The sequence below is a fragment of the Onychostoma macrolepis genome, chromosome 20, assembly GCF_012432095.1.
Source record: "Onychostoma macrolepis isolate SWU-2019 chromosome 20, ASM1243209v1, whole genome shotgun sequence".
Classification (NCBI taxonomy): domain Eukaryota; kingdom Metazoa; phylum Chordata; class Actinopteri; order Cypriniformes; family Cyprinidae; genus Onychostoma; species Onychostoma macrolepis.
This window is the reverse complement of record NC_081174.1, coordinates 12498340-12516457: the sequence shown is the minus strand read 5'-3', so window position 1 is coordinate 12516457 and position 18118 is coordinate 12498340. Positions and strand designations below refer to the sequence as shown.

Sequence of the window (18118 nt, the reverse complement as noted above, 5' to 3'; positions counted from 1 at the left end):
GGGAATAAATGACCAGCGCTCTCTTCTGCCCTCAATACCATGAGGTGAGACCCTTGAGCAAGGCACCGATCCCCCAACTGCTCCCTGGGTGCCACAGCAAAAATTGCTGCCCGGGTGTCTGTTCACTGCTGTGTGTGTGCACTTGGATGGGTAAATGCAGAGCACAAATTCCAAGTATGGGACATCATATGTCACTTTCACTTTAATTTGGTCTTTATCATCTTAGTCATCTTATATTAAACTAAATACCAGAAACAAACTCTGCATCTCTCTATACTCGATTCATTACATTTTACTGGAACTTGAGTTTATACTGCAGTCTGATGCAAACAACATTTTACCATTAACACTGAAAAACACAATAGCAAACTTTCATTAGCCAAAATGTCGGGATGAGAATAATTTATTAAGAGAACTGAATGAGATCTTAATGTTTTGCCTTTCTCTTTTTAAAATGTAGTTTTAACTGCATAAATTAACCAGTTTTGTGGTTTTGGTTAAAGTCATACAATTCAGTTTCTAATTGTTTTTGACAAATGTAAACATTTTATTCAGTTAATACAGGTAAATGAAAGACACCTACATTGACAGCAAAGATTAAAAAAAGGCTATTTTCTGAGCAGCTCTCATTCTCTTTAGTTTAAAATGACATTTACTGTACTGTATTGTGTATTGTGAAGCAAGGCGCGCTGCACAATCATCAAGTAAAACATTAAGTGCATTATATCAGTGTGTTATAATGTTTAAATCATTTTTGAAAATAAAAGTCTTTATTTTCAGAGCTGTGAACATGCAAATAAAGCTAAAACACTTTATATTTGAACAAATATATATACACCTTTTTACATTTGATTTCACCATTTAGTCTGTTGGCATTTAACAGGTTTTCTCAACTGGTTTTACACAAATTCAGTGCTCTAAAATAAAACTTGTAATGTTTCGCTTTATTCAAAAATGTTCAAATTCAAAATACATTGCTCTCGAACTTAAGTTTGGTGGAACAGTGTAACTGTAACAATCATATGACTGAGTTTTTGTAATAATAAATATTACGTAAAATAATACTGATTATACCAGGCTGGAATAGACTGCAACCCTGACCATGCAGAGGATATTGAAAATGGATGGATAATACTGATTTTTTTAACACCGTAATATGCTTCACAGTTGTTTAACATTAGCAAATTGATAGTAATGGAATTCAGATGACTTTCCATGCGACGAGTACTTCTAGAGAACAGTGAAGTAGAGGATTAAGTGTCCAGTAGACCTTAGTTTTGGAGAACTATAACAGAATAATATCACGAGTTTCCTTAATAATAAACATGTTATTACATAGCAATACTGATGATCTATTACAGTGTGATTCACAGTTATTTCACATTAGCTACAGATGTAACAGGGCATTCAGATGATTTTCCATTTGACGATTATTTTAGAAAAGAAGGAAGTAGGGGACTCTGTGTCCAGTGTGCCTCTGTTTTCACTCAGACACCCTTTGATCCTACACACATCTGAGCTTGAAAGGTTGGTCTTCAGTTTTAGGAGAGCAAGAACATGCTGTTCACTAGTGCAGAATGACAACAAAGAACACTGATGAAACAAGGCACACACTGATTTATCAAATTCTAAACTCATCTTTCATTTGGCTAATGGCAAAACTGTAGATAGGAAAATAAGATATCTTACTATAGTTGCTTTCTCTAAGGTAAAATAACTGCATCTTGCCAGCTTCTATCTAACAGACTCACCTAATGTCAGGATAGTGTCTTGCCAGAGTAACTAGCTCAAGTTGCAAACTCCCAGGATCCTGTAGTCTCAGAATCTCCGATAATTTAGGCAGTATTTGACCGAGCCATTCCTCTCTGGATCCCTAGGGAAGAGAATGGCACTCGGTTATAATAATTTCCATCTGCTTTCCCACAATTCATTAGTCTGTTTCAAGCAAAGAGAACAATGTAAACAATACACTGAATAGAGCCATATTTTGTTATATTGTGTTTAAAATAGTATGTTACTGTCAGCATATCAAACACACAAATGTTTAAAATTTTCCAAACCATTTAAACTCTTAATTAACCCTACAACATTCTAAGCCTCTGGGGCTTTTATTATTGCTTTAAGTTTCCCAATGTGAACAACTATGATAAAAACACATGCAACATAAACATATTTACATTAAAACTTTGTTAAAAGAAATATATATATATATATATATATATAAAACAATGATCAAGGGAATAGTTCACCCAAAGATGAAAATGTAATGAAAATTTTCTCACCAATGAATCCTCTGCAGTCAATGTAGGCCTAATTTTAAATAATTGCTTCTGATCAAAATATGAGTCCATAATTCATCATAACACTTACTCCAGTCGATCCCTTGTCATCCTCTCATAGTCCTCTGACAGATTTTTTTAGAACTGCTTAGGACTGTTTTCACTCGTAAATGGTGCTTGATCCGGGCATATTTCTCTCCTGATTCAGACGAGACCGCTTTTTTTACTGGAGAAAGCAATATTATGGATAGAGGACTCATATTTGAGTTTGAAGTTAAAACATCTTAATTATGAATTTGTTTATAACAAAAATGCTGCTTTTTGCTTTACGAGACATTAATTGATGCTGCTGGAGCGGTGTGGATTACTTATGAATTACTGTGATTTTTTTTATCAGCTGTTTGGATTCTGACGGCACCCATCCACTACAGAAGATCCATTGATGAATAATATATATAATGCTACATTTCTCAAATCTATATCAATGTATGTGTATATGCATGTGTGGATCTGGATGGGATCTCACCACTTTGGAAAACACAGAGCAGATTGTATTGCTGTCATGGCAGATGAACTCAGCAGCTGCTTCTTGCTGCTCTTTGTCTTTCAGTTTCAGTTTTCTCTTCATCATTCGCCTCACATACTCAGCCATTACTTCTGCATGCAGCTCAGCCAGTAGCTCCTATAAACACACAGATACACACTCTTCATATATCTATAACTGTATAAAAAAGCCACATTAGTAACCCATGTAAGTTTATATGTCTGGTTACAACAGTGATATCAGAAACGATATCTACTGCAAAATTGGTTCTGACCTCTCTGCAGACAGGCTTTAGCTCTTTTAAATTGTTTATGTTATTCTCAAGCGCCTTCACCAGCTCCTCCACAACCTCACAATGTCCAGCAAACCAAACTTGAGTCCACAGTTTACGGTACAGCGGCTGCGTAAAAAAACATTATGGTTATTTCCAAAATGTAAGATTTAATTTAAGAAGTTAATATTAAAAGAAGCATTGCAAACATGTGAGTAAATTATGTTATTTATCTAAGTGAAGACTTCTGTGTTGGCCCTGGAACAACATTCCTATAATAAAATTAAAAGCCAAGCCATTCTTTAACCCTTTCCATAACCTACCTCTAAAAATCTGAGATCTGAGGCAGTACCTCTTGGTACACTCTTAAAAATAAAGGTGCTTCAAAAGGTTCTTCACAGTGATGCCATAGAAGAACCATTCAGTCAAAGGTTCTTTAAAGAACCATCTCTTTCTTACCTTTTTATAATCTGAAGAACCTTCTTTCGCCACAAAGAACCTTTTGTGAAACATAAAGGTTTTTAAGATGTTAAAGGTTCTTTTTGGAACAATTTAGACAAAAAGGTTCTTCCGTGGCATCATGAAGCACCTTTATTAAGAGTGTAAATACATATAGTAACTGTACATGATTTTTTGTGCTTTACCTTTAGTTCTTTGTTAATTCCACTGAGGAAGTATTTATGACAAATGTTTTTGAGATCTGCTAATGTGGACAGGCAAGTTGTTCTGGTGTCCTCTGAGAAAGGATGTTCTGGATTTTGTACATAATCCCTAAAGTTATAGAGAAAGAATGGTTGGTACAATTTTATTGTAACAATGGCAGTAGACTTGTTAACATGTTAACAGATAAGAGAGAGCTGTAGTTTTTATAACATAAAATTACATTTGAATGATTTTGATTCAAATATGATCAATATAATACACTCTCAGAAATAAAGGTACAAAAGCTGTCACTGGGCGGTACCTTTTCAAAAGTTACATGTTTGTACCTAAAGGGTCCATTTTGGTACCTTAAAGGTACATATTAGTACTTAAACTGTACGTATTTGAACCTAATAGGTACACAAGTGTACCTTTTGAAAAGGTACCGCCCAGTGACAGCTTTTGTACCTTTATTTCTGAGAGTGCGCACTATTATTAGTATAATTTATAATAATTTTTAAATAATTACATTATTTAAACAATTAAAAAATGTGTAGGCTACTTCTTAGAACTGCTGCAACAAGGTAGAAAACAGATTCCTCAGTCAATCATTCAAACTCTGTTTACCTAAACTGGTAAATATGAACCAGATTAGCACTGAGAGTTTTAGGAATGTTTTCTTGTTTTTTTCTGTTCTTCCAGTCAAATTCCTCCAGACTTGTCTTAAAGCTGCCATTGAAAAAAGGAGAAAGCATGTCAATCTTATGATTTTACATAATTATATGAGAATGTGACAATGATAGTGACTAGTTAGCTACCTCAGAAGAAAGCTGTCCAGCTGGTTCAGAAGACTACAGGCTTTGCGTTCACTGCTCAAAAGTGTGTTGACATCTTTTACAGCCCCATCAACAAGCTATAAAAATTTTGACTCAGTTTAAGGATCCCAACATGTATAATTAAAGTAAGATGATGTTAGAGAGTCAGTAGAGAACATAACCTACTGGTAAAACATCTACAGCAAAGTTACTGAAGTAGTATCCATCCATCAGCTCTGGTTCGATGTCATCACTCCATTTTTTCACTTCTTTCTCAAAAGCATTGGATAACCACTTTCTGACCTCATTCTGATGAGAGAAAATAAGCAACAGGAATTCTAAACTAAAACATGCAGCATTAACTGATATGAGCGAGAGGAGCATTAATTAACACAACACTGTATCTACACCAGATATGCGCGAATTCAAATTCTGCAGATGGGAGCCTCGTTTAATCCCAACATACTACTGATGCTATAACGTCAGTCATGTTCTGAATCACCTCTTTGTAAGATAAGTACTGATCCTCTAATCTCTTAAGATCTTCTTCAGGTAAAAGAGGTCCAAGTGATGAACTGTTGATGTGCTCCTCTAGTTCTTTATGCTTCAGTACATCTCTAAGAAAAAACATTAAAGAACATTAACATTTCTAAAACTGAAAATGTATGTAAAACGGCATGCTTTTGAAAGACGAATGTTGTTTACTAGCCCTTACTTTGGGTAGTAATCCACAATCCAACTCAATATATAGAGGCATTCCTCTAAACTGATATTGGATCTGGCAAGCTCTTGGAGTCTGGTGGAAAAGGCTTGATGGTAGAGCTGAATATACGTTCTGCAGATGTCAAAGTCTGGTGGGTAACACTCTCTCAGATTTCGGACCACTCTGAGCAGGTCTTTCTGCACTTGTATGCCCATTCGGCACACCTCTCTCTTCAAGGAGGAAGACAGGTTGTCTGCTTTATTCTCCTGTTCATCTGCATTCTTCATTCGTTGCTTCACGATAATCTGGAGTGAGTCTTCATGGATCTTTCTGCACCTTGTGGGCCTCCATATTGGTCGCTGATCCTTGGCCACTTCCGCCCAGCGTCTGTCCTGTGCTTCCTCTTTAAGTATTGAAATCAAAGCACTCTTGAGTGTCTCCTGGTTGTCCTCACTGAAAGAGTCACGGATGGCCAATCTCAGTTGAAAAATAAAGATCTCACAGTTTTTATGTACCTTGTCTTCCTCAGCTTCTGTCCTGGCCACTTCTTCTGAACTGAAGAGAGATTCCTCAGCTTCCACCAGCTGCTGCTGTGCTTCAGCCAAACGGTTCTGCTCAAGGTTTCCATTGAAATCTAGCTCCACTGCATTATATGAGAGGACAATTACATTATTATTAAGGAGTTTTAACTTTTGATGCCGATGATCCTCTAATACAGTGATCATATTGCGAGAGACCCATAATAAAATATATATAGCAGATGCATTATACATTTGTATTACTGTGTACATTTTCATGTAAACTTTGAATATCAAGTTTGAAATAAAGACTATGTATGAACTGCATTTATAATGTCATTGTTCATATGGTAAAACAAATTATTAAAATAATATCTGGAAAATATTTACTCTTTGTATTATGTTTACAGTGCTTTTTTTTCTAACTATACTATACCTTTTGGAGTTTCAGGGGATTTTGAATTCTTCTGCCATTTCTTGAAGTCAAGAGTTTTAATTTTTTCTGGTATTTTGAGTCTTCTTTTTTGTCTCTGACATTCTACTTGAGGAGAATCTTCTATGCCTTCAATGGTGTCAAGGTCCACTTCTAAAGTATAAATCAGAAATTAGAAGATAAGAAACTTCTTTTCTTTCATTAAGAAGCATTCAAATTTACAACACATTGTGCAATTTTACCTAACAGTTTTTTGGAGGTGAGAGCAGCTTCAGATTTAGAAATCTTTCTATTTTTTAGAAGACTTTTCATTTTCATTTTGTGTGGCATTTTCGTTTTGTGCTTTTGTTTCTGACATTGTTCTTTGGGCTCTTCATCAGCTGTGCCTTCAATGCCAATGATTTCTTCACAGATTTCTTCTAATTGATTTTTTTCTTTAAGGTCTGAAAGCAGAAAGTAATCAGAAACACATCAATTCAAATATTAATCTTATAAAATAAATAAATCCTCATATCTGAACATTGTGAATTCGTTTTGGAATTGTTTCAACAACGTTATGCAACATCACATTTGTTTCACATTTATTTCCATCAAGAGTTGCATTGATTTTTGGACAAGATCTTGTTCTAATAAAATCGACTCCAGCACATCCAAAAAGCCTTTCATTAGGGTTGAGATCAAGATTTTATTGCAACCAATGCATATGTGAAAATGATTCCTCATGTTCACTGAATCACTCTTTCACAATTTGAGCCCAATAAATCTTGGCTTTGTCATCCTGGAATTTGGACATGGGTATGTCAATGACTGCAATAACGAATACTAAATTCCTATATATTTATTTAAATACAAATGGTGCCTTTTTTTGTCCAGGAAGTATATTTTAATGTACCATTCTCCCTTCTATACTTTGCTCAGTTCAAGAAGAATTTGACAATGTTATATTATTTATCTGAAAGAATTAACAGAGCAGTTTCATGTCTATCCTTGTACTCTTTAACTGTTTGAGGTTTATACAGGATTTTAAAAGTAATTAGGTAGTAATACGTAATGCAGTACTTTTTAGAGAAAGTAATTACTACAGTAATCTAATTACACCGTTAAAGATGTACAGTGCACACGCTTGAACTGAGGCAATACAGTGATCTGTCACGACACATTAAAAAGAGCCACAAAACGGTATTCATTGTTTGTTTGAATTTCTTTAAAAATTACTCTTTTACTTTTACTTTTACTTGAGTACAGTTTTTGGGTACTCTACCCACCTCTGCGTATTACTAAGCCTCTAATGTGGACTTAACATTGTAATTTAAGTAAGAACTTACGAATGGCTGGTGCAACCCTACCCTGGTGAAGCTCATTTTATATGTGCTATATATAGGTCTAGGTAGAGACTCTAAGGCCGCATTTACACTGCATGGTTCAAGTGACCCAATTCCGATTTTTTCCTCCCATGTGGCACAGATCGGATATGGCCCACGACCGTGTAAGCAGGAAAAAATCACATGGATTCCGATATTCTCCGATCGGTTTCAGGCCTCATTCATATGTGGAAATAAATCAGATTTGAATCGGATACGTGCACTTGCGCCTGCCGTGTAAGCGGTCAGATCGGATATTCCCTGTAAATGCGACTCCTACGTCATTGAAAAGTGAGGTTTTTGAAACATTTCGCGGTACAGACAAACCTGTAAAAAATGAAACATCTCTAGTTGAGTAGCAGAGTATTAATTTCGTTCGTTTGTGTTAAATAAAAGGCGGTCTGACGCTGAAATGTGTTGCTTTTGAAATCACGCCGAGTGCTGTTGTCAGTGACGGCGGCTCGTGCTCAGACGAGCGCTTCAGTCCCGTTCGTTCCATTGAAACCACAAAATAAAATGCACACAAACATGTCCCTGCCTTTGATATACAATCACTGATGAACGCATTTAGTTTTAATTACTAAAAAAACACAGCTTAATATCTACCACCTGAGTATTATTCCACTCGCAAGCTTTCAGCTGAGCTGCGTACATCACTGTCCTGAAGAATTTGTACTAGGATATATAATTATTTTGATGTATAGATGTAACTATTGCATTAAAAAACGTTTCTATATGAATTACATGTCAATAAATTAAACTTAATGTACTATTCAAATTGATTTGTGATGTCATATGCTATTTTTGGCTTGTTTCACCAAGTGCAGTGTAAAAGGCACACATCGGATATGGGTCACTTTTAAAAGAAATGTAAGCACGTCGTCCAAAAAATCGGATATAGTCACAAAATCGGAATTGGTCATCAAGACCTGCAGTGTAAATGCAGCCTTACAGAACCCTCTCCTGCCTCTTTCTTATCAGAATCTGAGAAAAAAATAATTGCAACACCGTAAATAATGACAGCGGCATTCACATACAGTTTCATGTTATTAAAGAACATATCATTTTATATGCAGAGTCTTGTAATCCCAGGAAAGTACCCAGACAGTAACTGTACATTTAAATGCTGACAAATAAACACTATTGTAACTGTTTAGGCAGTTAGGCTAATCTCTTAAACGACGTCTTAATGGTATTCTCGATAATCAATACCTTACCTTCATAGCCATGAACACATTTTTTAAATCTTGTAAAATTTTAAAGCCTTTATTATTTCTAAACTCTGTGCAGTAAAATTCACATTATTAAAGATTCACTTTTCATTCATGATGAAGAAATGTGCCAAAAACTTGTCTCGGCGAAAAAATACTTTTTAAGAAGAAAATGAAATTAGTTATAACCAGGAGATAGCAGTATAGAGTCAATCATTGGCTGCAGCTGCCATTTCAACTGCCTAGTTTTTTCACGTGTTCTGATTTATTATAAAATAAATTTTATAACAAATTTAGTACTTTATCGCACTGAAGTATAAAGTATAGCAAGTGCAGGAAGTTGTCATTTAAATAAATAAGTAAATAAGGCCAGACAACAGCTTATAATGTTGAATTATTTAAATACCTAAATACAAAATAAATAAGTTGGTATAACAATAATGCATTCAATATTTTGAAATGTTTACAGAGTGCACCCTGGACGATGAGTGGTGGAACTATGATGTCACTTTGTAGGCAAAAACCCGGAAGCGAGTTAGCATTTTAGCACTTCCGGTTCCATCGTCCCAGAGTGTTTTTTTGTTTAATGGTCCGTGGTTCACACAGGCACAAGAGTCCTAAAGTCCTATACGATAAAAGTCCGATTTTATTGCGCTTTTCAAAATACACGAAGCAGACATATGCTTTAAGATTGAGCAGTTTTAGAGCTGGGCGATATGTTGATAAAAATGATCCACTGTTTGAGATTTAGCTGTTTTGTATAATATATATTTATAGCTATTTACATTAGGATCGGTGGATAAGCACAAATTTAGGATATGATGATAATTCACTGTAGTTCAGTAAGACATCGGACAAACCCACAAGTCTGGTTTTATTTTAAAGAACAACCGCGGTGACAAATAAGACAATAATACCAAATAGCCCTGACCATCAGTATGAACTGGGGTTTTATGTGTGGATAATGAGAATAAAAACCTTGCTGAAACAATATATTTTTGCATTTTAAATGTTTTTGTTTACTAAAACAGCTGCTATTTTTATTTATACTTTTATATGTAGGCTACATGCACAAATTAAATTACCGTATTGTCCCGAATATAAGACGATGTTTTTTTCTTGGAAATACATCTGAAAAAACGCGGTCGTCTTATATTCGGGGTCTAGACTTTGACATGTCAGTAATACACCCACAACAACAGGTGGCGCCAAAAACGCATATAACGAGTGTGCCATGAAATATGTAATATAATGTGTGTTGTAAAGATCGCGGGCGAAAACAAAACAAAAAGAAAAGCTTACAGCGGCACGAGTCGTGACTGTCATGTTAGCCTGATGGGACCAAACTTCCTCTGTAAGTGATTTTAAAACATAAGACAGTACCCAGATTTGAAAACTACAATAAGATTTCACTTCTACTGTTAATAAAATTTTGGTTGGCTACTATGAGATGGATAGCCTAAATGTTATATAAATCAGATGGGCTACCTGTTATTTTTATGGTATATCAAAAAGTGTATATTTTTCAATGTCATTGTTGGTACATTTGACCAGTATTTACCATACTTTCAAAACAAAAATTAAAATAGGAAAAATATGCAATTTGAAAATAATTTAAGAAAAAAATTTGTTTTACAAAGAGAAAAACAAACAAACAAACAAACAAGAAAACAAGATTTGGTTTTCAAAAAGCCTTTTTCCAAAAGGTACATCTGGAAAAAGGGGGGTCGTCTTATAATCAGGGTCGTTTTATATTCGGGACAATACGGTACTGGTTTTGTGGTTCAATCCTTTAAAAAGAACCAGCAATCACTGTAAAATAGAACTATAGGCCTATAGGTTTTACACCCACTTTAGATTTTTAGTAGTTATTATAGTCTTTAATAAAATATTAATCACAGTGAAGGTCTCTTTTACTCCTTAAAAGTGCTCACGATAGGCCTACCTATTACACAGACTTACAACTCCGAGTGATTTAATATTCGATAGCTATGCAGCTAAGTCTATATGGCTAAAATAATCGAGTGTTAACCGAATATAAATTCATTAGATTATAACACGCACACACAATGAGGGTGTGGATACATAAATAATTGGATTTTTAATATCTGATGTCACGTGGACACTTAAGCTACTATAACATAGAAACCTTTAAAAACTGTAAGAGAATCGCTATAGAGGCTCAAATATTTTATTAAGATGTAAACAAGGAAACACTGAGTTTGCCATGAAAACATTTTATTAGCACTTTAATAAAAAGTCATGTTTGTGACGCACTGGGCAACGTAGGCGGTTGTGCTTTAAAACGTAAAATCAGCCGCTTAAGTTCGTGTTTGTACATTACTAAAAATACAGTAAATTATCATCATTTGCGTATAAAATCCCAACTTTGTGCTGATCCGCCGGTCCTCAAGGAAATACGAATGAAGCGCTATTCATCCTGAAGACCCCAGAGGTGCATCCAGCGTTTATTTGTAAACAATAACTTCATCTGACTAAAATTACCATGGTTACTAAACAGATAATAATTAAGGCAGATCTATGATTTTAGAGTTAGCATGTAGTATTTCAGTTATATGGCCAAATCAATTGCAAAATCGTACACAAAGGAATGCGCATGCTCGGGTACACCACTGACATAGATAAGATTTGCAGCTGTTAAAAACCAATGGAATTGGTGGTGGGCGGGTAACACGACCATTGTCCAGGCTGCACTCTGGGGTATTTGGGGAGGATCGGCTCTGAATATCATCACTGGTTTACTTTAAATAGCAGTCGCATTGGATCGTACAACGTCTTTTAACTGCAGTTACAGTACCACTATATTTTTTGTTGCAGTAACCGGTCTGAATGTTAACCGTTCTGGTTGCTATGGTAATAACGATGACATGGCGCTTTGGAGAGAAGGCTGCTAGCTGCTATTTTAATACGTGAAAGAATTCAGACCATAGAATTCGCTACATAGAATTTAAGCCTTCGTAGTTTATGTTGTCTCGTGTGCCACATTTCAGTCTTTAATGGCAGAGTTCATATCTGGGCAAAATGACATTTTAACTGTCTGTTGTCCGTATTTGCAGCTTTAGAAAACTTGTAGTCGACATTGTGCTGGCGCCTGTGTTTACAGCAATACGTGATACATTAAACTACGTTCAACTAACCTTAATAGGATAAACAACAACATCTCAAGAACACAACAAATGTTTTAATTCATGTCTACTTACATTTAAAATCAAAAGCTTTTCATCTGAGCCTAAACAACCAGGCTATAAGAGTGTGGTCAACATTTGCAGAACAAGACAATGTGGAGCTATGTCATGCTATAGATTGTCTTACCTTTTCTCGCTTTTCTAAAGGGCATCATTCAGAATTGAGGGCAGCTCAAGTGTATCCCAAGTAGCCTACTCTCGTTTAGCTTTCAGTTCTGTGAGAGACTAGTCCCTCACAGTTTAATTTATAGGCGGATGATGATGATCTCCAGAGACACGCTGCTGCATCACATGATCTAGTGGAAACAATCTACACCCAATGTTATGACTCCAAATGTTTCTATTTGCAAACTTCTTGATTTCTAGAGCTAATCTACTTCCTGAGTGTTAACTATAATGAATGCTGATAATGATGATAATTATTCTGACATGAGTCATGTCTGATTTGTGGAGAACAGAGGTCCAGTATGAGTCTAACGATGCCATGTACATATTCTTGTTTAAGCATCATTTTAAAGAAAGCATAAGCATTGAAACAAGCGTCTGTTTTGAATCAACACTGGGTTGTTTTTAACTCGGGCGTTTAGTGTGTGTTTAGGCGTTTATCCTTTGGAGTCTGTGGGTTGTTCCATTGTAAGTAGCATTACAATTATGCCACAAATGTAGGCTATTGTGAGTTTGTGTTGCAATCTAATGTAGACATCATTTTGTTGACATCAACAATGGAAAACATAATAGCAAACGTTCAATAATCGGAGGAGAAGGAGAATTGAATGAGATCACATTTGTTTTGCATATGTAATTTTAGCTTTATGACTGAATCTATATAGTGAGTTTACTTGTATTTTAGTTTTGGTTATATGGATACAATGCAATCTCTAGTTGCAATAAGTTTCTCTTTGATAAATTGCAACTCATTATATTTAGCTACTGTATAGGGAAAGGACATTGTCAGCAAAGGCTAGATTCTCAGCCCTTATTTTCTTTGGTTTAAAATGACATTTACAAGCCAAATAGATCTACTCGTACTATGGGATTTCTTTATAAATGTTTACACATTTGTATTTATGGCTTACTGTGACCAGATTGTTATTGTGAAGCAAGGCCTGCCGCAGAGTGAAGCATAAGTGCTTTATGTCAGAACATTTGTGACCCTTGACCACAAAACCAGTCATAAGGGTACATTTTTTGAAATCGAGATTTATACATAATCCGAAAGTTGAATAAATAATCTTTCCATTGATGTATGGTATGTTAGGATAGGACAATATTTAGCTGAGATACAACTATTTGTAAATCTGGAATCTGAGGGTGCAAACAAATCAAAATACTGAGAAAATCGCCTTTAAAGTTGTCCAAATTAAGTCCTTAGCAATGCATATCGCTAATCAGAAATTAAGTTTTGATATATTTATGGTAGGAAATTTACAAAATATCCTCATAGAACATGATCTTTACTTAATATCCTAATGATTTTCGGCATAAAAGAAAAATCTGTATTGTTGGCTATTGCTACAAATATACCCATGCTACTTATGACTGGTTTTGTGGTCCACGGTCACATTTGAATAATTGTCTTACGTTATGGAGCTATCTTTGGCCACTGTGTTTTCTTATAAGCCACGTGGGTTCTCTTTAGCTCACTGAGTGTCTTCTCATAGAAGCTTCCAAATGAATCAGCTGCTCCCCCAGCTTCAATCCAAACAATTAAATGAAGCTTGTCCTGGTTTATCCCATTTTCTCTCAGTTTCTCGGAAACCTCATGGTTTCTCCAGAAATCCTCTCACTGCTGCCTCCAGACGTCCTCCAAGTGGATGTACAGAAGTATAAACGGGAGATTATGATTATGAAATTAATGTATACATCCAAGAGGGTAGAATATAAAGAGCAGCTAAAAACTGTTATTTTTGTACTTTTAAAAAACAAACATTTAGATTATACATTTGGCATTGCGTTAATTGACCATCCGAATTGTCATTTATCCTGAATATGTAAGGTTCAGTTATTTCTTGGCAGCTCTGGACTGTATTTAGAAAAGTAAATAAATGTGATGAGAAATAATGAGCAGTTGTTAATGAATGCACTCTACTAGATATTGCATCAGTTGGACAGTGACATCTAGTGGAATTAAGGTGTTATTGTTGTTTACTATTTATTTTTGATTTAAACGCATGAGGTCACTAGTTCTCAGCAATTAAAGGGATAGTTCACCCAAAAATGAAAATTTGATGTTTATCTGCTTACCCCCAGGGCATCCAAGATGTAGGTGACTTTGTTTGTTTAACCATGGTATTTGTAGTAAAACTGGTTATGCAAATGTTAATCAATACGCCAAAAAAACATGGTTACTACACTTTAACTACAATAAAACCATTGTTAATTTTCATAATGTCACAGTATTTCTTTTTACAGTATTTTCTGACTCCTCCATGTCACAACATGACAACTATATGCTGTAAGAGAGAATGATGAAAGACAATGGTTTCCTTTTTATTTATTTTTTTTACAGCCAAACTGTAAATATAAAGCATGCTTGTGTAGTGGGAAACGATGACAAAAATTAATCTTTTCTTTTGATCTGTCTCTTTAGAAGAGGGAATGCAGAATACAAGTTTAATTGGATCTCAGCAGTGCCGTCTGACCATTACCATAATGTTTTGAGGTCTTTTATATCTGAGCATCATGTTTTTTGGCATTCTAAGACTTCTAGGCGACTGAAACAAAAATCAGAAAGTCTCTTGAAATAAATCTGACCTGAAAAATGCACGTTGAGTGATTGTAAAACTGTGTTCAGTGTGCACTGTATTATTGAACTTTATAACTTCTTGTTCCACATTTACACCTTTTTATAAAGGCCTTTTTTTTCAAATAATACTTTAACACAGGCTGCAAGACTGCATCAAATAAATCAAAAGTGACAGTAAAGACACTGACAATTTTATAAAATTATTTCTTTTGAATTTTTGAGTGTTGTTCTTTCTATTCCTTAAAGAATCCTGAAAAAAAAGAACATCACGGTTTCCACGAAATTTTAAAAAGCGACTGTTTTCAACACTGATAATAATTCATATTATCAATGATGATTTCTTAAACACCAAATCAGCATATTAAAATGATTTCTGAGGAATCATGTGATACTGACTGGAGTAATGGCTGCTGAAAATTCAGTTTGGCCATTACAGAAATAGCTTATAAAATATAATAAACTTTATAAAATACACTACAAAACAATTATTTTAAACTGTAATAATATTAATGTATTTTTTGTCAAAAAATTTAAAGATCTTACCCACCCCAAACATTTGAATAGTCTATTTAATAATATCTAGTTGTTGCTGAATCTACAAACTCAACAGTATCAATTAAACAGTGACATCTAGTGGACAAAAAGTTTATTTTTTTATTTAATTTTGTCATACCACATGAGGTCACTAGTTCACTTCAAAATAACATTGAACTTGTAATTACAATCAAAACAAGTTTGCATAAACAGTGTTGAAGTTCTTTAGTAAAACAAGTCATGTCAAAGTGTTTGTAATTTTTGTATTTGTCACTTGCATAGTTATAGTAATACACTATTCCATAGTGTATTATAGTGTAAATATATAGTGTACATTATTCCATAATGTAAGATTTGAAAGACTCTGCTTCTAGGTGGTTACCACCTGACAAAAAGACACTGTACACTGTCAAGCAGTCACAATAAATGTGCAGTAAATTGTTCTCTTTCAGATGCCACGAATGGAGGTGTCTATGGAGTCTGTCGTGAGCAAACATGACACGTGCATGTCACCTTCATGTGGATCACCCTGTTCACAGTCATCCAAAGACCTCGTTCACAACCAGTGACGAATCGTTTTGGCCGCTTGAAGGCTGCTGCACATGTTGGCTAGCGGGGGCTAATCTGCATTTGTTCTCATCATCTGCTCATTCACGTTCACCAGCAAACACGCCAACAACAGTAGCAGCTTACAGAATAAAACAGTGATATTTAAGGGCACCTGCCACAATACAGTGGGTGCTTGATAAATAAAATGAATGTACAGTGACTTCACATTGTTTGGAGGATGGTGGTGATCTAGTCATATTCAACACATTAATTGTTTTGCAAATTCTTGTGAAAAAGTATAATTTAGCTCGCTTTTAAAAACAGTAGGCCTACTTATTACAGAAATAATATACTTTAAAAGAATATTGTTGAAAGGTGCTTTACACATGCTTCAGTGTGTAAAGTACATATGAATTTAAGCCTTTTATTTTATTAAAATGTTATTATCTGCAAGTACAGATTTTAAAAAATATAATATTTGAAGTACATTACAAGTGCGCATTCAATAAAACTAAGCACAGGCAGTTCAAACTTTATATCAGTGAACTGTAGTTAATCAGCACATAATAAACAATGATCTGTAATACCCGCATGATAAAAGCCCCTCACATGAGAGGTCACGATGTTTACGATGCATCATGCTCATTGATAATGGCTGGGCACAAAGCCTCTCTTTCTCTCAGAGTGGAGGATGGTGGTGTCACTGTCAGCCCAGAGCTGCTGACACAGAGAGAGATGTTTGGGTGTTGGATCTGGTCACTTACTTTACATAAGGCTCGTCCCAGTCTTTTTTTATGTTGCAGTGGAAAATTAGGGCGGTTTTATTGCAGGATTAGCAGTTTGAACTATTACATATGGAAACCCAAAAACTAAGAAAAAAAATATAAGATAGAAATTCAGAATTCTGAAGTAAAATGTTTAGATTATTGGATACCAAGTCATAATAAAAAGTCAAAAGTTTGACAAAAAGTTGAAATGATTAGATGCTAACTCATGAATATAAAATACAATTAAAAATGATGCCATACTTTGTCATAATTATGACGTAAAAAGTCAAAATTGACATGAAAGTTCAAAATTATGACATAATTCATAATTTATCCATGATGGTTAATCATAATTAGGATTAATGTTTAATTACGAATATGAGATCAAATAAAATCTAAATTATGAAATACTAAGTCATAATTACTGTATGAGGTAAAAAAAAAAAAACTAAATTATGACATTTCTATTATGACTACTCTCTAAAGAATTTAGCATGGTAATGTACATGACAATGTTAATGTATTTGGTCTTGGTGGAATAGATATGCTACGCTGCTGAATTGCTGCTGCTGTTGGTTATTGCTGTTGTTGTAGATTATTGCTGCTGCTGCGAAGCAAGTACAGGAACTTGTTACTGCTAATACATACAGTATACAAAGATTTAGTGCTGTGAGTATTAAGTCATACTGCTGCTGCACAAGTAGCATATATAATAACCCATAGCAGATCTATACAGGTGGAGCTGGGGAAGGTGGAGGGTTTTAGAGGAACTCTGAAAGTGTGCTGCGAAATGCTCTAACCTGCCATTTAAATGTAAAGCAGCAAGCTCATTAACTGTGTATGCAACATGAACCAATCAGCTTGTGCCAATTAGTTTAACGCTGTGAAGATCATAAGTTTGCATTAATGATACATCAGCCTGCGCCATCTGGAGTTTTGTGACAGAACTTGCCATTTTATCTCCATTTTGACTTTTATGTCATAATTCAAGCTTTTTATGTCATAATTAGGATTTACCATAGCATGATTTTTTTTTTTCTGTGACAGTAATGGGCTTCCATAATTATAGGCTATTCAGGCTATTATTGCTTTCTTGCCAAACTTGATACTAAGAAACTAACAACTGGAAGACCATCTGAACAAGTTTTATTGCAGGTTTGAAAAAACACCATTCACACTTCCTCATAGTTGTAACCTGTGCTGACCAGCTGGCCCCCATCTTCACACAGATCTTCAACAGATCACTGGAGCTGTGTGAAGTCCCTTCATGCTTCAATGCAAAAGCAGTTATCAGCACAATATGACTGAAGCGCAGTTCATGAGCGGCGCGCGAATCACTGTTTAGGCTAGGCTACATATGTGCTTTCATCGGCACATAGATAGTGTAATAAGATTTGCACAAGCCATTCCTATCACGAAGCTGATGTTCAAATATGTGATCTATTTTAATTATTTAGAGACACTGCCACTTTAAAATGCTATGGAGAAAGTTGAACAGTACCTAAAAAAGGCAATCAACTAAAAAGACTGATAAAAAGA

At 34.9% G+C, this 18118-nt stretch overlaps 1 protein-coding gene across 3 annotated transcripts; it reads right to left on the bottom strand.

Annotated features, from left to right (window-relative positions):
- Positions 1-927: 927 nt before the first annotated feature.
- tnfaip2a (tumor necrosis factor, alpha-induced protein 2a) lies at positions 928-12289 on the bottom strand. Of its 3 annotated transcripts, none has more exons than XM_058756603.1 (13): positions 12111-12285; positions 6448-6648; positions 6209-6358; positions 5267-5897; positions 5054-5168; positions 4738-4860; positions 4555-4649; positions 4364-4465; positions 3739-3865; positions 3098-3223; positions 2806-2961; positions 1752-1873; positions 928-1567 (listed from the first exon to the last, which is right to left on the bottom strand). In XM_058756603.1, the coding sequence occupies exons 1-13, from the start codon at positions 12136-12138 to the stop codon at positions 1408-1410; spliced, it is 2136 nt and encodes a 711-aa protein (XP_058612586.1). In that variant the 5' UTR covers positions 12139-12285; the 3' UTR covers positions 928-1407. The 3 variants fall into 3 exon arrangements, with proteins under 3 accessions (XP_058612586.1, XP_058612587.1, XP_058612588.1); XM_058756604.1 differs by lacking the exon at positions 12111-12285 and adding an exon at positions 7894-8169; XM_058756605.1 differs by lacking the exons at positions 928-1567; positions 1752-1873 and adding an exon at positions 1912-2505 and having other exon boundaries at positions 12111-12289.
- Between the last annotated feature and the right edge of the window lie 5829 nt (positions 12290-18118).

What these genes read in the sequence shown, in the direction of transcription:
- tnfaip2a (XM_058756603.1), bottom strand. Translation starts at nt 12,138, where the DNA reads ATGATGCCCTTTAGAAAAGCGAGAAAAG. An exon ending in GCTCTGTGTTTTCCAAAGTG is followed by an intron (nt 1,874 to 2,805) that starts GTGAGATCCCAT and finishes TCTCTTCCCTAG; the next exon opens with GGATCCAGAGAGGAATGGCT. An exon ending in AGACACTATCCTGACATTAG is followed by an intron (nt 1,568 to 1,751) that starts GTGAGTCTGTTA and finishes ATTCTGCACTAG; the next exon opens with TGAACAGCATGTTCTTGCTC.